Genomic DNA, 24,683 nt, shown 5'->3' with positions numbered 1-24,683 from the left:
TTTGCATTTAAACATTTTGAAATCTTAATATAGGTTAACGCCCTATATTAAGCAGAGCACAAGAGATCAAGTTCAATTATTAAAGTTGTGAGAAAAAGAAACATAAAGTTTATACGGTAGACTTAAGAAATGAAAAAGTTATTTATTTATTTATTTACATTGTACGAGTTATTTAAATATCTCGACATGAATCCAAAGCTCTGAAAGAAACTTCAGATAATCTTAAAGATGAAATATGTAAGTTCCAAAAGTGGATTTCATTCCCTTAGTCACTGACCGGGCCATATACTTGAAGAAGAAGAATTCATTTACCATAATTAACAAGAAAATCACATCTTGAAAACTCATCCTACAAAATTTCACTGTCACTTAGACTCCTAAAACATCTTTATTTTTTTAGAGGTATAATTCACTCAGTAATTTAAAATTTTCTTCTTGTGCTCCCTTGTGGATATATGGTTAGCTTATCAGTTTTCGGCGCGGGAGACCAAAGGTCGATTCCTGGAGGAAGCTCAAATGGTTCAGATCTCCGTTAAGCTGTAGATCTACATTTCATGTAAACTCTGTGCTGAAAAGGATGGTAAAGTCCAATCCAGTCTCAAAACTTATTTCATATCACGATCTCCTTTTATCACATCCTCTTGCCAGCGATCTCCATAAGCAAGTTTTGGTTTCTAATAAATTCTTTTCGATTATTGCTGCCTGTCGCTCACAGTTGTATATATGTATAGCCTTCATTTCGAACTCTATTTGAATATGTAGTTTTTGTTGTATTTATTTTTCATGTACTCCTATATGCAACTTTTCACCTGTATCATTCCTCCTTTATTTCAATTGTTTTAAAATTATTCTTTAATGGTTTAATATCTTTTAAATAGGTTTTGACTATAAGTATGAACATAAAAATATGTCTATAAAACTAAGAAATTAAAAATAATCTTAAAAATATTTTTCCGTTATTAGATCCTAATTACAGTGGAGTACCCCTAATCCGAACGAATTGGGACCAAACTCTATTCGGACTACGTGATTGTTCAGATTAGCCGGAAAATCACAGTTTGAAGCGGGTCTACGGGTCTATTGTGTTGTAATATATAGCGTGTAGTATTTCAAAACATATTTTCTGACTGCGGTATATGCACTGTACTGGAAAAATGTTTAAAAATGTTGGGAAAACTTGTTGCCTTTATTTTTTCACGTACAGTACGTACAGTAGTTACACATCTTTCCGTTAGGTGTATTATTATCTTTGTGTAGTTCACGTTCAGATTTATGATACAGTACAGTACTTATTCTACTACTTTAGTGAATTTCACTCATACTAAACCTATAAGTTTCAATATTGTACAGTACGTACTGTATTGTATTTCAAACTTTGTGTAATTATTGTAATGTGGTTTAAGGCCTAAATACAGTTATTAAAGAAAAAAAACGTATTTAAGGAAAGATTACTTTGTTTTCTACGAAAACATGCACTCATTTTCATCCTTTTCAGTTATTAATTTCCTAAAACTGCATATTGTCGCCAGAAAAATTTAAAATAAATAAATAAAATTTTCCTCTCGGGCCTATTCGGATTAAATGGATGTTCGAATTAAACGTATTCGGATTACCGGTACTCCACTGCACATTTATCATTTTCAGTTTCACTCGCGACCCCTGGGAGTTATGACCATCAAGTTGAGATACTCTCCTCTAATTCAACCAACCAATATCTTAATCATGAACAGACCACGAAATTTTTTAAATAGGAATAATTTATTTTCACCAAAACTTTCATGTCTTTTAGCTTGTGGCTCTCTATATTTATTTTTACTTGCGAGTCATCAGGATTATTGCTAATACTGTAAGAAGGAACCTTATAGTATCTTCAAAAACTCCATCCAGAACAACGAAAATGTATTTCTGAGTTAAAAGAAGAGTGAGTATTTCGTATTTCTTAATTAGGGATTTCAATGCTTGATTATTAGGATTCTCTTACTTTTTCCACTGAAAATGAAACAAAATTATCAGTTAAATTTATTTTTGCTATAAAAGTGTCCATTTTTGTGATAATAATTTCTTTGTTAATGCAAATATTAATAGGACAAAGTCACTACTCGCATTCTATAGTCGAGTATTCCAAGTTCTTCTTCTATCTTTAAAATGTACTAAATATTTCTGATGAAGTAAAGACTCTAGACATTGAATTAGCGCCCTGTCGAGGTTTCGATCAAACTTAAATGCAAGAGCTTTATAAAATAAACTTCATTGGATAAGCTGAAACGAAAGATGAGATTTACAAATTCCAGAAATGGAACCAACATGAAGTTAAGGCAGGAAGTAAACAGCAGAAAAAGATTAAAGAGGATGGTAGCTAATGTATGACGAGATTTTACTAAATAGTATTTCTATGATGTCACACCTAGTAATGTGAACTAGTGATTTCCGTAAAATCACCAAACTTAACCAATGCGAAGTCCTGGTTAATTTAGTGCTTGGACGAGTTAACATTGGGAAAAACCAGCTGGCGTTAGCTGAACATAACTGTGGAGCAACTTGAATGAAACAAGATAATAGCAACGGGACTTGCGATATGCTGATAATATATTCCTCAATGTAAAATTAAGCCCTTCAGCGCTTGTGCCAGGGAATCTAGATTTTAGATTTCTAAACTATACTATGCATAGTATGCGAAGCCATAGAATGGCTGGTCCATCCCTCTTTTTATTAACATGTACCAGAGCAACAACGATAAGTGATAGCGAGAAGTGTTTTTTAAATCGATTCAACGTTCCAAAAATAGGTTCCATTTCCTCCATTAACCCTATTCAAACAGGAAGAAGAATTGGTTTTAATGTTGGTAATCATAGATAAAAGTTGGTAATAGCGAGAAATTGTTTCTGCAATCGTCCAGTATCCCAACAATAGACTCTGTCTCACCTCTTATCTCCTTACTAAAAAACAAATTGAATTAATTTTACTACAATTCCCGGTTTCAATATTGCTCGTTATAGAGCAAAAACAGTCAGAGATAATAAGCAGTAAGGGCCAAGGAAAATTGTTAGCTCTGGCCTTCCAGTTACATAAATTCGGATCTGATGGTTACAATATTCTTAAATGTCAAAATGCACAAAGACATAATATTTGGGATGTATATTGTTCTCCTTACCTGGCTGATATTCTGAAAGCACACTATATGCACAATAATAAGAAATAGAATCATAGTGTGCCTAGATTTAACCATTTAAATATCCCAATAGCTTTACAACAAAAAAATGTATTCGGACGGAAATTTTTACTCTCAAAAAGAAACACACGTGCGCATAAATGATTATGTATGGTAATAGTAGGCCTACACGTAAGTAAATTATAAATTGTATTAATATTTGTCAGCAGGTATATAATACACTGCTTACCATTAAAAATATATTCAAAAAGGAGATATTGTTGGAAGTCCAAATTTACAGAATATGTAGAGCATGGAAGAACAAACAATTGATTAGCAAGACAGCAGTGAAGTACCGGTAGCAGAAGCGTTGGGTATATAATCTGGCGACAGCAAGCGAAGGTCGACCAAAGAATCACAGATCAGCGATAGATGAAAGTTGATGGACGTGAGTGTGTGCATACAGTTAACAATGCCTCGTATTCGAAAGCGTTATTCCTTCCTGTTAATTTCAGTCTTTTATCAAGGACGAGTAGTAGCGTATCGTGAGTGTAGTTTATCCTTCCACAATATCGTGAGTGTATTGAACGAAATGCGTTCAAAGTAGTGCATATGGACTTGATGGCTCCACGAAGGCACTAGGTAGCAACACACTGGATCTCAGTGGCTCAGGCATATCGACTGGCGCAACCACTGAAAGTTGTTGCACAGCGTTCAATGTCGCTACGAACAGTTCTACATCGTTTGGCAGACCGTAGGATATTTCCATGGTGCCCATTGTTGTGGCTTCTTCTAATTTCACAGCATAGGTATGGGAGACTACAATTGAGTTACGAACGTCCCACATGGAGAGACGAATGGCAGGAAATTCTCTTTTCAAACGAATCCCGCTTCTGTCTGTAGCATTATGATGGTCACATTTATGTCTGGCGTTACCGTGATACTAGGCTAGGCGGTGCCTGCATTTTGCTTCACTGTCGGACCAGCAGCAAGTGTTATGATGTGAGGTACTATTGGATTTCTACCCATTCGAGTCTCCTAGGCATTGATGGACATTTAATTAGCCAACGGTACATTAATGTGGCGTTGATCCAATTGAGGTCACTTTAGTGCAGATTTTGTTCGGAAATATATTCCACAGGATAACGCGCGTCCTAATGTTGCAATACTATCCTATACTTCCTGCCTGGACGCATTATTCTTCTGGTGGAGGACCCGGATTCGATTCCCGGCCATACTTCATGTGGTACGGATTCCACGTTAATCAGTAGCTCCCGTCTCATATAGCCTCGCTGCTGAAAGGGATGTTAAACTCAAAATCAACTCATCAACTCAACATTATTCTTCTGCTTCCTTGGCCGGCGCGTTTCCCCGATCTAACATTGGTTGAACACATCTGTTAGATGGTTGCACAACGATTCTTACACCTGCGAACTCTGTCAGATACAGTTGATGAACTGTGGTATCGCATGACATGACTTGCTGTATCCCAAGAGGACATCCAAAGGATCATCCTCTTGATAGCTTGCCGTGATGCAGCAATTCTGACCGTGCACGGGGGGCCCATATGCTACTGAATGTCGCCAGTTCTCTTCCACTGTCGCCGCATTGTCGAGCGTTGCACAGAGCAGTAATTTTAATCATTTGCCACTTGTATTATGAGGTCTTTGCTTGCCAATTTTGGAGCTGCTATCTTGTCTCCTTCTTGGCGTTACATTCTTAAATCAAGCAGTACACTGCAGTACATTATTGGCATACTATATGTAAATCATAAATGCAAAAGATAACAAAAGTGTACTTATGTTTGTCAAGTTTATATGTAATTCTTCTGTTAATAAAACAAAATTAAAGTTTATATGTAATTCTTCTGTTAATAAAACACAATTAAAGTTTTATTATATTATTTTTCTAATTAAATTTCTATTACATTTATCTTGTTCGAACAACAATGAATCTATGAACGTGTAGCGACGTTAAGACATAGAAGTGGATTGAAACCATAGTTATATTTGGTAGTTAGAACAGAAAACAGAGAAAAATCTACAAAGGGCAAAGTGAACTTTCTATAAAGGAATAAAAAAAAAAAGACGCTTCATACGCTAACAAAATGAGCGGAGAGTACAATTTTGTAGCTCAAGACCTCATACAGGTCGATGCTGAAATGAAACGGAAAAATAGCCAAAAATGGTGGCCGCAAAAGTGGTCGTGGATTCTTGATGAATTCGAGTAAGTTCTTATCATTCATTCTTAATTTAAAACTGCTTCCTTTATGTTAGTTTGTTACCGTATAAAAATAAGTAATGGCAATCACCAAAAGCCTTTTTGCGAAATGGCAAGATGATCCTTTAAGTATTGAGAAAGAACTCTTTCATTGACGTTAAAGACTTTAAATTATACTGTAAATTTAATTTTGAACACTAATAAAAAAAGATTGTTCTTTAATCAAATCTATATTTAATATTCTAAATAAATACAATGAAATATTCTAGTAGTAGTTCATCTTAAATGTCTCAATTTAAAAGTAAAAATAGTTCCAGAGGTTAAACAATTAAAAAAAAAGTTTCTTGTGCATTAAGCGAATTAGTTTATTTATTATCGAAAAAAAATGCTTTTAAATGAAAATACTTATGGAAAATATCAAACTGGAAGGAAAGGAGGGAATATGCAGTTGTTTTCTATGGGGTAATGATATTCAATGCTTGTTTCCTCAAGAAAAGATAAACAATTTCCTTCTATGACTTTCAAGCAAACATTATTTACATATTCAACGAGTTATAATGAATAATGTGATTACTTTCCCTCAGATCCTTGAACAACTATCATTATTCCTGATACATCTTTATTAAAATCACGGAAGTATCTGTGTACTGCAACGCGTAATCTCTGTAAATTAGCAACATGTGATATTCGTGCATTCTGATTGTCCTAAGTTAGTGCATACGATGCATTGTAGTACAAATTGATGTACCGCAATATTCCACACGTTCGTATGCAAATTGAGGGGTTTTGAATTTTAAAGACGGTAAATTAAGAATCGAGGTTAGTTGGACAAAATGTATTCAAGACTATCATTATGTTAGATTGTCCAGAGCAATAGTGCTTAAGGTGACAATAGCATACAGAACTTGTGGTAGGATATCATCAGAGAAGAGAAATAATGGACGTAAACCAACTCTAGGTGACAGAGGGTTAATTTGGATGAAATTTAGTGTCTCTTTTCAGCACCAACGCTAAATGAAACGCGAACCGACAGTTTAAGATGGAATCCAAAATATCATAATGCGTTCAAGTTTTAACTCTCCCACCGGGAATTGAACCCAGGACTTCGTATATCAAAAATGCACGTGCTAGCCGCTAGACCAACAGGGAGGGTTTTAGGTTAAAGAGATCTTCAAATATTGAAGAGTACTGACACAAAATACCGTAGGATTAATGCGGCACAACTGATTACAGAACTTGATTAGAATCTGGAATGAGATGTTTTTACCATAACAATCCAATGAAATCTGCATAATCGTAACATCTGCAGGGTCGCGGTTTCGGCCGGTACGCCGGAGAAACTTTGATCACTGCCGACAATGCATTAGGAAGAAAATTGTAGTGTCTGAAGATACTTAATCTAAGAATAAATTGCTCTGAAGAACTGTTTTCAGAAGAAACGTCTTACGCCACGTTGTAAGGTTATATAAGATGTATGAATTATATGATATATGTAAGGTTATATAAGATAGAGAATTTAACCATGTTCTTTTACCTTTAAATTCATGAAACCGTGAAATATTTGTCCACCGAAGAAAAAAATGTGTACCATTCAAGTTAACAAAGGAGAACCATTTCAAAATTTCGGCCACTTCGATCACCTGTAGTGCAACATTTTCAAATTTGAATTTTTAACCAGCTCAGAATTTTCTCCATTTTTGTCCATCCAAGAAAAAAGTTTGTACCATTCAAATTAACAAAGTAGGGCCATTTCAAAATTTCGGCCACTTCATCTGTATAGCGACATCTTCAAATGTGAATTTTAATTAGCTCTCATTTTGTCCAATTTTTGTCCATTTTTGTCCATCCAAGAACAAATTTTGTACCATTCAAATTAACAAAAGAGGGACATTTCAAAATTTGGTCACTTCGATCAAATGTAGTGCGACATCTTCAAATTTGAATTTTAACTAGCTCAGAATTTTACCCAATTCTTGTCCATTTTTGTTCACCCCAGAAAAAAATTGTACCATTCAAATAAACGAGGGAGGGTCATTTCAAAATTTCGCCACATCGATCACCTGTAGTGCGACATCTTCAAATTCGAATTTTAACTAGCTCAGAATATTATCCAACTTTTTGTCCAACCAAGAAAAACTTTTATACCTTCAAATAAACGATGGAAGGCCATTTCAAAATTTCGCCACATCGATCACCTGTAGTGCAACATCCGTAAATTCGCATTTTAACAAGTTTAAAATTTTGTTCAATTCTTGTGCATTCATGTACCACCAACAAAACATTGTGTACCATTAAAATAAACAAGAGAGGGTCATTTCAAAACTTAACCACTTTGATTACCTGCAGTGCGAAATCTTCATATTCAAATTTTAATTAGCTCAGAATTTGTCCAATTTCCGTACATTTTTATACCATCCAAATAATGCGAACCATTCAAATTAACAAAGGAGGGCCATTTCAAAATTTTGAACACTTCGATCACCAGGAGTGTGATATCTTTAAATTTAAATTCTAACTAGCTTAGAATTTTCCCTATTTTTGTAGATTTTTGTACCACCAAGATAGTTGAAATTCGAATTTGAAAATGTCTCACTACAGGTGATCCAAGTGGTCAAATTTTTAAATGATCATCCCTGGTTTATTTCAATAGTACAGAATTTATTCTTCGTGGTACAAAAATGTTCAAAAATTAGGCACAATTCAGAGCTAATTAAACTTCGAATTTGAAGATATCGCGCTACAGATGATCAAAGTGGCCGAAAATTTGAAATATTCCTTCCTCGTTTATTTGAATGGTACGTTTTTTCCTTGGGTGGAGAAAAAATGGACAAAATTCTGAGCAATTTAAAATTCGAATTTCAAGATGTCGCATTACAGGTGATCGAAGTGGCCAAAACTTTGGGATGACCCTCTTTTGTTAATTTGAACGGTACAAAATTTTTCTTGGGTGGACAAAAATGAGCAAGAATTGGACAAAATTCTGAGCTAGTTAAGATTCTAATTTGAAGATGTCACACTACAACTAAATGGACCCAGATTTTTCTTTTGGTATTCTTATACTGCCACACGACCACACAATTTCAAATACACTCACACGTAACAGTAGCAACTTTAACTGCCGAGATGAATGACGTGGAAATTTTGTTGTAAGGTGATTTGACATTGTTATTTATATCTTCTTCCAAAAAGCTGACATTCATGCATCATTGCAGGGAGGACGAATCACTCACCTTTTCCTTATTCTCCTTTCACATGACCTTGGAAGATATTCTAAACCGACAACAATGAACCATTTAAAGATCTTGAGTCTATTTATATTAGAAACTTGAAATTCCATTTATATGCGTAAGGAAAGTTGTTGGACGTTAAAAATGATCAATTTGGTCGTTCCTTTAATCGTAGAGTACTAACATGGGTGAAAATTCATTCGTGTTAGTATCTATAGAGTATTAAAACTTTTAAATTTATATAGTATCTAGTATCTTTATTATTTTTTCTATAGCGTTTTGGTATGCAATTTTGTATTAAGTATCACATATTGAAAATCTTAGTTTTTTTTTTCAAAATTATGCACCAAAAAAATATGTGGGTGAAAATTCACCCATGTTAGTATCCATAGAGTATTAAAACATGTTAGTACACTACGGCTAAATATGCATTTATATGCAAGAACGAAATAAACATGCACTAACCTTCAAAATATGCAATTATATGCACTATAAAATTTTGCTCTTTTACCCCAAAACACTTGAAACGAATTTCTATTTAAAGAGCATATCAATATCACATCAAAAAAAAAAAAACACAAATATGCATAACTCCGAAGTCTACTTATGATATATGAACAAAATCGCCTGCGACGTATTCGAGAAAATCGTCCAATAAAAACTCAAACCGAAGACTAAACTACCTCTTGTGGATCTTTGAATGAGAAATCGCTTTCGCCGTATTGTTCTTTTATTAATAAAATACAAATTTGTGAAATATGAACAAAATCTCCTCGAATGTTTCTGAAAAAATAATCTGAAAACACTCACCCCCAAAAGTAGATTATTCCTTGTGGATTTTTTTTAGATGAAATTACTTACGCCGTATTATATACAATATAAAAAAATCGCCTGAGTTGTTTTTGAGACAATGTCCAAACTTATAGTATAATAAGCGTTGTAAATGGTATATTGATTTATGTTAGAGCATTTTTCGAGAAAATGGCAGATTTTGGTTTTGGTTCCTCTAAACTCCCCTTATTTTACGGGGATAGAAAGAAAATTTTAAAAATGCCTCTAGAGAATCTTGTGAAACCTTAAGTTTAATATTCGGTCCGGATAGATTAAAGGGTATAGCTTCTAAGCGAGTGTATATACATCGAAACGAAGAAATGGACGGCTCAACAGACAAGCATACACCCAAAAGTCACGTACTTTCTTCTCTCCTATCGTCACATGAAACTAAAAACGCATAAATAAAACAGCATACTCCTGTGCTATTTATTTTACAAAAGGTAAGGAGAGCACAGTGTGTTATAACCTTCTCGAAATCATACATTCTTAGTCATATCAGCTTGTACACCTACAGTACAGTATTAGTGTTCTATGGTAAAGTAACAAATTTCTTCTACATTTTTGCAAATTTGTGGGCTCGTGTTCGACAGACAGTAGCACCGATTAAATCTACAATTACAAAATACCCATTTTCCTATTTTTTTTAAGCAATTAAAAATCAAAAATACGTCCTTTACTTCTCATTGAGTTATCAATTTAATTTTTCTTGCTAGTTTTTAGACATTAGACAAACAAAACATGTCAACTTAAATCAAAATTCGCTCATTTTGACACTTGTCTTGTATCTTTCTTCACTTCGGCCTTTTCCAAATCAATGTTTCGTGCCATTCCGCTTACTTCGATACCTCATTCACTTTACTCGCTACAGTTTATATATGGTGTCATAAACGAATTGTGTAAATATTTTGCTGAAAAGATGTGTATTCTCCCTATCTACCACTCGTTCCTAGCTATTTTCTTCATTCCCCAAGCTTGCATTTTCTTAAATAAATTAAAATAAGTAAAGCTTTCTTATAAATATCTAAATTGAATTTTGGTACTAATAAAGCACATAATGACTCATTGTGATCTGGAGGGTCCCATTAGCCTCATCCTGGTTACAGGCCTGCTTAGGAACTATTTTATTCAGTTGGACTAAATTATGTAGAATTACTTTATTTAACTGGTGAACATTAAATTTTCATTTGCTTTTCATTCAGTGTTTAATGTGTTTAATTTTCTTTCTTTAAAGGACTGTACAGGTAATCGTTTCCTGTTAAATATATACGGCACATATAATCATCCAAAATCAGGCTTTGTGAAAATCCGGAATTTCTCAGGTCCGGTGATTGTCGGATTTTTTAATGTCAACCTGTACCTGTAATCAGGGCCGTATTTACTCATGGAGCGTCATGGACTATGATCCGAGGCAATAACTTTTGGGGGGAGAGGGCGGCAATTTTCCTAGGACAAGTTTTTTCACATTCCAGTTCTGGAAATTACAGAAATTTGACAGCAAACATTGATATTAAGGGGAGAGGCATTTTCTAATATCGCGGGTTGACAAATATGTTAAATATGGCCCTGCCTGTAATTAATCAGAAAAATATTACAAAGTTATAGTGAGCATATTCATTTCGTATTATTAAGTTGTTATCCTATAAATAATTATTTTCAGTTACCATTTTACAAAAATTCTTGTGTCTTTTGAATTTCTAGGAATCATAGACAACATATATACGACATCCGAGCTAAGTACCCTCTGGAGAAACCTAAGTTTCTAACAGCTGCTGACGAAATTGTTGCTAAAGACAGAAGAGTATATAAACCTGTTCCTAACACTACAAACCGAGAGGTAAGGCAAAGAGTTTTCTCTCTTATACTGCAAATATGAATTACTATTACAATTGTAAACATTTTATTCAAAAGATCAAATAAATGATAGTAAGAAATTATCTGGCTAAATTGGTTCGATAGTTGATTTGCATTTGGGAATCCTGAGTTCGATTGCCGACGGAAGCTCCATGTTTAATCTGTAGGTGGATATGGATTCTACGCTCGAAAAGGATGTTAAACTATATATAAAAAACAGCCAAAAATATAAAATACCAGAGACACTACATTATGCGAACATGAATCTTAAGATAATCCGTAACCAGAGAGGGTCTAGATCGGGCTGCACCCACGCTAAATTATATTATTATTATTATTATTATTATTATTATTATTATTATTATTATTATTATTATTATTATTATTATTATTATAGAACATGGACTTCTAGTTCGTAAATTATCCAATGTTGGTCTATCTTCTCAGTATATTCGATGGTTCCAAAGTTATTTATCAAACAGAACATATAGAGTGAAAATTGGTCATGTAACTTCCAGTATTGGCTGTATAAAGAATGGTATACCTCAGGGATCTCCTTTAGGACCACTTCTTTTTTCATTATTTATTAATGACCTGACGGAAAAGGTTAAATTCTCAAATATATTATTATATGCTGATGATTTGAAGTTATTTAGAATAGTGAATAGCGAATACGATAACTACTTACTCCAAAAAGACTTGGATAGTATTAGTATATGGTGTAAAAATAATCTACTGAAAATAAACTGTAATAAAACTAAGTTTATTTCATATACCAATAAGACGCAATACTATGTTAGCAAATATGTCATAGATGGAATATCCCTGCAGAAAGTTGAAAAGATAATATTTGACATGAATATGAAATTCAATTATCATATTAATGACATAGTAAATAAAACACGAAAGACTATAGGGTTTGTTTTTAGACAGTGGCCTGAGTTTAAAAATGCAAATACATATGTCTACCTATTTAAGGTACTTGTAAGACCCAGATTAGAATTTGGTGCAATTATATGGAATAATATATCCACAACATTATGTAGCAAAATTGAATCGGTTCAAAAATGTTTCATTAGGCTATTGTGTAGAAATAAGAAAAAAGATTACTACTCTCATAGTTATGATTACTGGAACAAATACTGGGGGTTGCAAGAATTACATGTAAGAAGAAAAATGATAGAGAAAAACTTTATTCAGAAAATTTTAGATAATAGATATAGTAGTGAATACTGCCTACATAATATAGGTATAAGGGTACCAACATATAATCTTAGAAGAGCATCAGAAGTGGTTCCCATGAATAAAAATTCTATAGTCTTAAGAAAACTGACAAGTTCTTTTAATATATTATCGGGATAATTGTATTTATTGAACAGACGTATAGATTTTAATAGGTATGTATATTTTTTATAGTATATTTGTATGTTTGACGGTATCCTTGTTTTAAGGACAATTTTAAGATAATTGACTAACTATTTTAATGAAGAATGAAATAATTATGTTTGTCCAGACAGATAAAAATTCTATAATCTTAAGAAAAGTGACAAGTTCTTTTAATATATTATCGGGATAATTGTATTTATTGAACAGACGTATAGATTTTAATAGGTATGCATATTTTTTATAGTATATTTGTATGTTTGACGGTATCCTTGTTTTAAGGACAATTTTAAGATAATTGACTAGCTATTTTAATGAAGAATGAAGTAATTATGTTTGTCCAGACAAACACAAGTCATAAAATTATGTGTACATTATAGGATAAACAATGACTTCCGTTCGTCGAAACAAATGTATTATTAATATGAAAAGGAATATAAGATGTGTGTTATAACCCTTAGTTCTATGACTAAGTGCTGTATTTTTGCTATCTGGCTGTTCATGGCACTAAAAATAAATAAATAAATATATTATTATTATTATTATTATTATTATTATTATTATTATTATTATTATTATTATTATTATTATTATTATTATTATTATTATTATTATTATTATTATTATTTTTATTTTATTAGCCATCTCTACGTCACGACATTGTAGAAAATCTTACAATTAACAGTCAGTGTACACCACGTGAAGGAGTTTGGTTAGTGTGGCGTGATATTCTCTCAATTAATATTAAAATCGGAAACGGTAGTAGATTTATATCATTTCCAGTTTATTAAAGATATTACAGTGGAAGTAGTATAGCGTGATATTCTTGGATCAATTAATTGAATATAGGAAACTGCTTGTCGCTATCTATTACGGTTTTTATTCTGTGGCGATCAACGTTAAAACCGGAAGTTGCTGGTTTATGCCAGTTCTGCTTTTAGTAGAGAGATTATAGTGGAGATTGTATACATTCTTGGGACGCTTAATTGATTACAAAAAACCGCTTCTCGCTATCTATTATCGTATTTACTCTATAACGATCAACGTTAAATCCGGAAGTGGGTGATTTCTGCACTTCCGGTTTGAATAAGGATTAAGAGAAAGATCATATCTATTCTTAGAACGTTAAATCGTTTCCCCCCAAAAAAGAAACACTTCTCGCTGTCTCTTGTTTTTGTTCTATATAAATTATTGAAACCGGAGGTTGTAATGGATTTCTTCCACTACTGGCTTGAATATTGCCTCCAGAAACGAAGTCGGTTCCTAATTTCTGACCCTCTACATCCTGACCAAACTTAGTGGTGATTCATCAAAAAAATCTTGAAATTCTTTGTCTTCCGGACAAGCGTACACACGGACAGGGTAATTATATAAAGACGATTCGGTACACTAAACTCGTTAAAAATTGCCTAATTAATTAGAAATATGATTTTTCATCAACTAAAATTCAGTTTAGTGCATTTTATTTATTTTTGCGTAAAATTATATGCTTCGTGATAGATGAATTATGTACTGTACCATCGTATTTATTTATCGTGTATTTTAGTATTTTTTTCGGATTCTTGGAATTATGTATCGTAATATTTGTCGGTATAGTTCACCGTTTGTAAAAGGAGTTACAGGATTGTTACAAATATCATAAATAAATAGATCAACAGCTTTGTGGTATTTGTTGATGTCTTTGCCACTGTCCCTTCATTATTCATTTCTGTCCCTTCCCCTTCCTTAAGAAATTGGGTTTGCTACAAGATCTTAACGATACTTAATACCCATGAGTATATGATCGACTTGAGTGAAGAAAGGGACAAAATTAGAAGAAACGCGTTTAAAGGATAACTATAAGATTACCTAGGTTACCAACAAATATGTAGGTATTTAGTTCTTACAATGAGAAAAAATGTTCCAAACTGCATTAATCAAGGAAGAAGATTTCGACATTCTATGTGAATAATAGTACGCAATGTAAGTCAAAATAATTTAAAAACTAGCGTTATTACAAATTTTCCTTGGGGACAAGACTCTCCATTGGAATTAGTAGACACTACTGATTAAAATGTATAGGCATGTAGAACTCAAGAGGGGGCAACTGACCTCCTGACCCCTTAAATCACATCCTTGTATTGAAACTGTTCATTTACTTACGAGGGAAAGCTCCTGGATTATCGCCGGTTGGGTTGTGTGAGTTTTACTAAATCCTTTTATACATTTAAATTCTTTCATACGTGACGGAATCCTACTTCTGAGTTATCGCCTCCTGAGACGGTTCCTATAGTAGATATATACACAAATGGAAGCTGTCTTAACTTCCAACGGAGCCTTACTCCTGAGTTATTGCGGCTTTCGGAAGTTCGCATCCGGAAATATTTACACAATGGAAGATGCCCCGGGACTTAACGGAGTACTTCTGGGAACGGGTGTACAAGTCTTGGACACTTCTGGCGTATTAGGGATGGCCTTCAGCTCAGTCGTAACATTATGTTAGATGTCCGAAATGTTTGAAAACCTCTCGCCCTTCAGGGCTGATTTCAATTTAAAATCAAGAAAAAGTCCGAGAAAAGTCTGAGGAATAGGGTGGGTGAATGAATGACAACTCTCTTGTTCGCCAGATCTGTTGCACCAGAAAGGCAGTATGTGGCCGGGTATTGTCGTCGAGTAGGGCCCAGTCACTTTGCTTGGCGTACTGGGGGCTTATCCGCATGATCCGTTGCAGCAGATGTTTCAGTATTTTCACGTATGTAGCGACACTTAACGTGGTGCCCTCAGAGTTGAAGAACACCACAAGCATTGTCTTGATGCGGGATCTATCACTTTGCACCTTCTTGCTTTTTGGCGACTCTGGACCCCGCCACTCCATACTTTGACGCTTGCTTTAGGGGTCGTATCTCAGGCACCAACTCTTGTCGCCCGAGACGACGATTTTCAGAAAATTTGGGTCTCGATCCATTATGTCGATGAGACCTCCGCAGGCGTCAAGCCGAAGTTACATTATTTCCGGCATCAAACTGTGGGGCATGAGTCGGGAGCAAACCTTTTGCTTACCCAAAGCCTGGCTAACTATGAGGTTGGCCGTCTCACGACCAATTACCACTTCCTCCACTATCGTTTGCACGGTCACACGACGATTTGGGATCAAAAGTCCCTTCAGTTTCTATACGTTGTTCAGGGTACGTGAAGTTGCAGACCGACCAGTTCAGAGGCGTCTTCCAAGATGTCCCTATCTTCTCGGAAACGTTTAAACTATTCATAAACACACTCTAAGGTGACAGCGTGTACTTTGTAAACTGTTGTCAGCATTCCATGAGTCTCTTTCACTGATTTCACAAGTTTGAAACAGAACAGCATATTCGTTCGCTTCTCCATTTCGGTTTTCATTTTTGGTTTTGATGGTGGGCACTGCACTTTCACCCTACAATATGCTGCTTACACACGATAAACACACTCACAGCACCGCTGCTCAGGAACTTGTTCAAAGGCCCTTCTCCTAAATGGTGACCTACATGTGCCATTGGGTCCGGGAGGAGATACCAAGTATCTCAACGTGTTTGTGGTAGCTCAACACGCTAAAGAGAGGTAGCCCCGTGTTGATTGGGCGAGCCTACCAGGGGAGTATGTCATACTTCCAAATTAACATGTCTGTTTCGGCAGATGGTCTATATAAATTATTGTCAATGGTAAGGTACGGTGTACCTCTACCGTAATTAGAGGGAGTCCCATATTGCTTGGACGATCCTACCGGGAGGGAATGTCAGATTACTGTCTGTAGGGGACTGAAGGGAGACTGGGGAAAGTGCCAATCCAAGGTACCTAGCTAACTGTTTCTGATCCCAGTGAACGGGAGGAAACTCTGTAGGGTATGGGATGGCATCAAACTCAAATGGTGACTTAACACATACCATTGAATCCGGGATGAGATATAGGAGTATCTCGGTGTGTGTGTTGTACCTCTACGAGATGGCAGTGGCTATAGAATGATAGAAGTAGGCAGGGCCTGGAATGATCAAGCCTCCTCAAGCACGCCTAGGGCACCCGGATTGGGTTGGACTCTGAAGGGTTGTGATCATACCGTGGGATTCGGAAGCATATGGGAGCTAATCCCAGGGACTTGGGTAAAGCGAACATGTACGGGAAGTGAGCTTGCCTCGAATCGCTTGGGCACCATACCTGCAAAGCATGGAAGGACGTGATTCGCTTGCAGGGCCGCCTCCACCAGTAGGCAACTGGTAGGCAGGACTTCGGTTATTCCACGCAGTGAGCTTATCCCACTCCTTTAGTGAATGGGGGTTACATGCTAAGGCGTCAAGGTTGAGGGAAAGACCTTGACAGTGGGCTTCGTGCATGAGGACTGAAGTCAGTACTGAGGAACAATGAGCAGGGTGTTTTGTTTGGCGGAACTTGTCAATTAAATAGGCAGAACGGCCTTAGGCACGCCCTCCATGCGTGCACGAAATCGTGGAAGTAGAAGACCACTAGATCCTAATGTCTTGACATGTCGACGCGGGATGTGGCGGTAGCGCACTCTTACGACTGTACGCAGTATAACATCATTCACTGAACTTTCTGAACAGAAGTTGTATAACTTTGTGTATTTAATAGTTTTCCAATGCTGATATCAAACTATAGCGTGCAGGAACCAAAATCATTGCAAAAACACTGATCACCTACAAAAAACTGATGCGTTCGCAGAATCATACTGCAAATATTATTTATTTCTTCAGTATTTCTGCGAGAAGTTTTAACCATGCGGTTGGCACTTGGTTATGAGATCTCTGAAGTGACAACAGTAAGTTAACTAGCTCCTTTTCTTATAATGAAAAATAATTGCTTTCATCCAGTTTTCTGGAAGTCTACAGAACTATGATATATCTGATCATTCCTGCCAGATTTGTGAGTGCAGAGTGTTCATTTTCTAAACTTAATAAAAAGCTATCTGAGAAGCACCATGAGACAAGGAAAATTGAAAGGATTAGCATTTCTTTGCATTGGAGCAGTCCCTGCCTAGGAAGCTGAAATTCGAAGTAATAGATAACTTTGCCGAGGTGAAGGAATTTTAAGATACACAAATTATAGAATACTATATTTATAAAACCATTAAATTAAAAATAAATTGTATATATTTTGCATATAAATTACATTTAGAGTTGCACATTTCTAATATGCTAGATATAAAAATAACTAAATTGTAATAAAGTGTAACGATTTGAATTGCCAGTTATAGAAATCAAAATTTGAAAACTTTCAGTTATGCCTCTGCAAGCATTGTGTCGTATGCTATGTTGCCAAATCTCTCATGGACATCACACTAAAGCCTTTCTATTTCAACTGTGTCCCTTCTGGCGCTACTGTCGATGTGTTTTCCCGTACCTCTCTCGAAAGAGGAGGAATAAGTTGCTGCGGCCGAGATCTTTCAATTGTTGGATACGGAAGCGTTGCCACAATTAATTACTTCACGCACTTCGCTGTGCTCTGTCTTGTTAGCCATTCTAAGTACCCTACGATCTTCACATGGGCCGCGGTGGCTCAGTGGTAGAGCGTTCACCTCTGGTGCTAGGGGTCCCAGGTTCGATCCCAGCCCCCGCCAAGTGAACTTTGTGGTGGACAAACACCGTGTGCGTGGGTTTTCTCGGGGTTCTCCCGTTTCCTCCCACTTTCTTCATTCCACCATTTCATTCATTACTCATCATCACCGTCTCCTTTAGCCTAACCGGCATAACCGTGGGACGTAAAACTCAAAGATTTCATTTCATTTCCTACGATCTTCACTCGTCAAGACCAAACGACTGAATGACAAATTGGGGTCATTCACTTCTTTTCCCTAAGCAAAGGGAGGGTTTCATCCGTGAGAGAGTGGCGGGGGTGCGGCCGAAGTATGCTTCGCATGTTTTCCGAGGGCACACCTGAGATAGATAGGCTCTATTTTACTACATATGTGTCGACTACATGGCTGCTCTAGAGCTCAAGCATCTATTGAAGATTTTAATGATGCTCAGTCCTCATGAGATTCTTCTGTTCCTTTCATCTGGCCAAGATTGCTAAACACATTTGAAATAGAGAAACAAACTTCCAGTGCTTAGTTAGAGTTCTGTTCAATAAGAGTTAGGTAATTGTGGGAGAAAAAAATTGACGCCTTTGCAACTTTAAATTAACTTTACTGCTCATTTAATCTCAGTAGCCTTTGTCTTCCTAATGGTCTTTCATGTCTCTCATGGAGAGCACCCAGTACTAAAGAGTTGGCGCCCATTGAAAAATTTAAAATAGGAGCCTATGGTTTACTATCATAGTATTAATTAACCGTTTAAATAGGCAAGAACCCAATTTAAATATATTTCTACAATTTCATTTCTACTAAATTGTAATGAGGACATTGATAACATTTTAAAGTAAACTATATAGCATTTAAATTGAAGTATGTTATATCCCTATTTTTCTTCTAGGTTGGTTGGCTATCAAGTAAGCCTGAATTCCAACTGGAGATTTATGGTCCAATGAGAACAATGATCAAATATCCCTACCATCCAGGTGATGATAATAAGGAATGGAGAATGAATATAGCCTAACACAAAATTTAACAAAAATTAATGTTGCTTCGTAAAATTGAGCCTTTGTATGTTTACTACTGTATTCGAAACACTCAACAACATCTGAAATGTATATTTCATGAAATTTCTTCTGATCACATATGTTTTACGACGTCACTAAGTTAAAAAGGATAACAATTTAAAGTTTGAGTAAACATTCTTCTCTTGTCTTTTGGGTATTATTTCTTTCCAAAGTGCAAGTGTAACAGAATATTCAAACAATAGTGTTACCAAAAGTTCATATCATGTTCAATTATAATAAATATATTTCGAAATAAATAGTTATTATACTTCCAGTTGTATATGTATTTACTATAATTCAATATACTTGTATATACTTCAGAATAATTTATTTTCAGAATTTATTTAATTATAATTTATTTTACAACGAAAGAATTAAAAGTTTGTTAAATTTGAATATATTTGATACATTCTATCATTATCATCAACATTCTACGTTACCTTCTTTAACAAATTTCACAAAGCAGAGTCGGATGGTATAGTTTAGACAGAAAAAGAGATTAACTAGTGTTTTACTAGATATCATCTTTTCCAAAAGACCAAGTAGCAACTTCATTCTGTCATATGTAATTAAGTCCATTTCTGAAATTCGTAAAATACTTCTCTTTCTATCTTTAAATAAGATAAATTATACTCGGGAAGGCAAAAATTAATCGCACTTTTGCCATAACTCTCCTTAGTTCCTGCGCACTGCCTTCTCCCCTTGCATGTGTTGTTAAAATTGATCAACAAAAAGGAAGAAAATTCACTTTTAAAGAAATATTAAATGAAACGCGCTTATTGCTTGGTGACATAGATCAATATAACAGGAGAAATACTATTGAAATATATGGAATTGCACAGTTACTGTATGAAAATACTTATGAAATTGTAAAAAGTGTCGGTCATGCTTTGGACTTAGATGTAAAAAGGAAAGCAATGTATGTCATAGGTTGAAACTGACTCCGAATCAGCCTGAAAGTGGTATTATCGTTAAGTTTGTTAGAAGGGTTGATAAAGAGGAATTCTTGCAAAAAAGGAAGGTTAAAAGAAATTTGAACCCAATTCAAGTTGGCTTCAGTAAAGACCAACCCGTGTACATCAATCAAAGTCTAAAACGATATAGAAAGGATATTATGAGACAGGCTAGAAATGTTAAAGGGAAAAGGGTTATGCTTATTTGTAGGTGGATGATGCAGGTACAATAAAACTGAGAAAAAGGGTAGATGATAGGAATATATTTGTATTTTAAAAAAACTTGAAGATGTTTTAAATATATAATAGATGGATTGTCATAATGGCATGACTATTTCTTATCAAAATGTAAATGGTTTGAATACTAAAATTAATTAGTTTTATCTGAATAGCTTGACTTGTGAATATGACATTATTGTATTAACAGAAACATGGTTGCATGATGGAATTACAAATAATGAATTATTTACTGATTCTTATAAAGTCTATCGTACTGACAGATTAAATAAAAGAGATGGTGGAGTACTGATTGCAGTAAAAGAGGATATCAGCTCTTATAGAATTGATCTGGGTAATGAAAATGAAGTTATCTGTGTTCGAATAATTTTAAACCACAAACTATATTACATTTTTGGAATTTATTTTTGTCCTGCATCTAAAATTGAAAGGTACACATCTTTTTATATTTTTTTTTGAAACAAATTACGAGTGGTTTAATGAAAATGTAATTGTAATAGGAGATTTTAATCTTCCTTTAATCACTGATTCTAACTATGATCTTACAACAGGAGGAACTTGTTACAAAACACTATCAGATTTTTTGAATATTTCTGATTTGTGCTCAATGAATAATATTAGGAATTGTAATTATAGAACTCTTGACCTAGTGTTATCTAACTTTGAAGAAAGAACTGAAATCTTCAAAGAAAATGACCCAATGCTTAAACCGGATAAACACCATCCTCCATTAATTATTGTGATTAAACAAGAAAGAGTAATTAACTATATAAAAAATGACTACGCTATTGAACGAAATTTTAAAAGAGCGGATTTTTTGCAATTATATAAACTCCTAAGTGAAGCTAACTTTAATGATGTAAGTACCTCTTGTCATGTAGAGGACGCAGTTTATAAGTTTTATCAGATTTTGAACTTAATATTTGATGTAACTGTTCCCAGGAAAAGGATATATGCTCAAAAGAAATATCCATATTGGTTCACAACGAATATTTTAGATAAATTAAAATTAAAAGAATATTATAGAAAAAAAATCAAAATTTTCTGAATATAATACATTTATGTTCGTACAGGCTAGGAGAGAATAAAAGAAAATGATAAATACTGCATATTCAGATTTTGTAAAGCAAATTGAAAAAACATTAGATGTGATATCCGTTCTTTTTTGAATTTAGTTCAAAACATAAACGAAAAAATGAGACATAATAATAGTAAACTAAAATATCAAAATAACGTATTGCAAACTGGTAAAATACAGCTGATTGGTATGCCCGATTCTTTCAATCTGTATATGAAACCTCCCCCAATACTATGGACTGGCCCACTAATGATAATATGTTTGTCTTTCATAGTTTAACTTTAAATAGTGTATCCATCAATGAATATAGAATTGCTATAAAGAAACTTAAACCAACAAAGGCTGGTGGACCTGATGGATTAACTCCTTATACACTTAAGGCATGCTCTGAACTATTTATGGATCCACTACGCTCCATCTTTAATATGATTATAAAAACTAGTTGTTTCCCTACATTATGGAAAACAATTCGAGTATATCCTGTTTTGAAATCTGGAGATAGTAAAATAATTGAAAATTATCGACCCATAGCAATATTATGTGTACCAGCAAAAATATTTCAACAAATTTTGTTTCATCGAATTCTAAAGCATGTCAAACCACATATTTCGGAGTTTCAACATGGGTTTTACCCTGGCAGATCTACAATAACAAATTTAATTAATTACGTTCAATACATATATACTATTTTCTATAGGCGTTCATCAGTCCACTCACGAGGAAGGTCCATAAACCGTGAGAGTTGAATTTTGATGAAACTTTGTGACAAGATTCAGTTCAAGTTGCTAAGTAATGTAGTAATAGTCACTTGATGCGCAAATGCTTCGTTGAGCTGCTACACCGACGCCATCTTCAAATCCAGTAGGCAATGTCAAGAATACCCTTTGGCACAAAAATGAAAAAGCTTTTGATAGATATGACTTCAGTATTGTAAACCAAGGTAGAGCATCTATGTGTGGGAGTACTTCCGGTGCATGATCGCCATCTTGAAAGGCGCCATATTGAATCGCAGTCAAATATGATAAATAGCAAGGTGGTCATGTGGGGTATGAAATAACACTGGAATTTACTCCTGAATCCATTTCCGCAACCAAAGTTTACATATCTGTTTTTACTTCAGAGTTAAGAGGTCTCTTACCCACAGAAATATATAAAAAATGTGGGAGTTAGGCTTGTGTTATGAAACACGTTCGTGCGAGCACTTGCAAGATTTTAACTAATGCAGTAGTTAATGCGGTATAATAGCTACTATAGCAATCAAATCTTGAGACTAGTAAGAGAAATCGTTAATTAAATTGAAATGTTTGTAGTAAAAAGTGGAATAGCAGCACTGTAACAAATTATACCTATTTCCAAGTGCGCTATATATATGAGTATGTGTGCTGCGATTATGCATAGCATTTAAATGCTGTAATATAAGTTAGTGCAATGGCACATATGATTTTACAAAAATATGTCTTGAAGTTATTAGAAAATTAATAGAAAATTATTAGAAAAATAATATAAACTGGTGCACATAAGCAAATATTAACCTACTAACTTTTTGCTCTTCAGTTGTGATGATGGAGATCCAAAACGAAGTGATTAACACACAGCATCATGGAGCAGTGCAAACAGTTAACAAATGCACTTTCGTCACAATCTTCATGATCACAGACAATATTTTTTACTAGTCTCCAGAACATTTGTAAATGAATCAACTATTGCTCCTGTTACGTACCCACATTTCTGCCATGTATATCAAACATTTCCTTTAGAACTGGCGCACAAATTGATGATACACAACAGAATACATTTTCATTATGAAAATTCTGTCATATAACTTGTACATCGAACAAGTGTACACCTGCTACAATTAGTTATTTATCACAGTTTTGATATGAAAACTAGTCTCGCCCTTATTATAAGCAAGTGTTTTATCGTTAAAGGTGAAAAATGCAGATATTTAATTATTTAATATTGTAGGAAAAAGCAAGAAAGAGACTTGTTTTATGGATAGCAACTTGGTATTGAATCTTGTAATATTTATTGCCATCTATTTTTAGCAGGTGTGTATGTATTCTCTTATCACTAATAGCAGAATAGACACAAGAAAAGTGAATTCTAAGTTTCCAGGTGTATCTTCTTCTAAGAATAGGCTGTGAACTGATAATTTAAATCCCCTTCATTGTTCAATGAGTCAGCAATGAATCGATTGTATTTAGACAAACTGGCAAAAAATACATTAACGTATTTTAACTTCGTAATATACACGGTAAATTATAGGTTGTCAAGCATGAGTATTGGAAAAAGAACGCAATATTCTGCAACAATGATGGTCTTTGCCTAAGGTTTCAAGATTGGAGGAGAAAACTTAACACACTATAACGGACCACGTAAAATTGCCTAAAATAGATTTTTGGTTTGATACAGTCCAACGTCCCACACTTATGCCTGCTACGCTAAAGGAGACGTCAACCTATTGATTATAGTGGAATCCGAACCATTTTGGTCGTTCAAATAATATGCACCAGTTTATATAATTTTCTAATATATATCCGAACAATCCCTTTGGTATTCTCTGCTCGTCAGCACTATTAGGCATGTGTTTCATCGACCAGCTGTCTATTCCATCGCACTTTGAAATAGGTATAACTTGTAGCATGCTGCTATTCCATTTTTCACTACAGACATTTCAATTTAATTAACGCTTTCTCTTACTAGTCTCAAAATCTGATTGGTTAGTGGCTATTGCACTGCATTAACTACTGCGCTAGTTAAAATCCTGCACGTGCTCGCACGAACGTGTTTCATAACACAAGTCTAACTCGCACAGTTCTTATATATTCCTGTGTGTAAGAGACCTCTCAACTCTGAAGTGAAAACAGATATGTAAACCTTGGTTGCGGAAATGGATTCAGGAGTAAATTTCAGTGCTATTTGATACCACACATGACCCCCTTGCTATTTATTATATTTGACTGCGATTCAATATGGCGCCTTTCAAGATGGCGATCATGCACCGGAAGTACTCCCACATATAGATGGACTACCTAGGTTTACAATACTGAAGTCATATCGATCAAAAGCTGTTTCATTTTTGTGCCAAAAGGGTATTCTTGGACATTGCCTATTGGATTTCAAGATGGCGTCGGTGTAGCAGCTCAACGAAGCAT

The 24,683-nt window shown here is 34.7% G+C and overlaps 2 protein-coding genes across 6 annotated transcripts in view; one reads left to right on the top strand and one right to left on the bottom strand.

Moving 5' to 3' along the window:
• Positions 1-24,683, bottom strand: part of LOC145686217 (sushi, von Willebrand factor type A, EGF and pentraxin domain-containing protein 1-like) — a 290,964-nt gene that overhangs the window by 159,780 nt on the left and 106,501 nt on the right. The gene's annotated exons all lie outside the window — the stretch shown is intronic.
• Positions 5,160-19,517, top strand: LOC145686218 (uncharacterized). Its single transcript, XM_081759279.1, has 3 exons — positions 5,160-5,374; positions 11,128-11,263; positions 19,095-19,517. The coding sequence occupies exons 1-3, from the start codon at positions 5,256-5,258 to the stop codon at positions 19,215-19,217; spliced, it is 378 nt and encodes a 125-aa protein (XP_081615405.1). The 5' UTR covers positions 5,160-5,255; the 3' UTR covers positions 19,218-19,517.

Source organism: Thermobia domestica, chromosome 5 (assembly GCF_964235325.1).
Source record: "Thermobia domestica chromosome 5, izTheDome1.hap1.1, whole genome shotgun sequence".
NCBI lineage: Eukaryota > Metazoa > Arthropoda > Insecta > Zygentoma > Lepismatidae > Thermobia > Thermobia domestica.
The sequence above is the reverse complement of the archived record's forward strand: the minus strand, read 5'-3'. Positions and strand labels throughout refer to the sequence as shown.

Coding starts and splice junctions, on each gene's coding strand:
- LOC145686218 (XM_081759279.1), top strand. CDS start 5,256: ATGAGCGGAGAGTACAATTTTGTAGCTCAAGACCTCATACAGGTCGAT. Junction 5,375..11,127: donor TGGATTCTTGATGAATTCGA/GTAAGTTCTTAT, acceptor TTGAATTTCTAG/GAATCATAGACAACATATAT. Junction 11,264..19,094: donor CTAACACTACAAACCGAGAG/GTAAGGCAAAGA, acceptor TTTTTCTTCTAG/GTTGGTTGGCTATCAAGTAA.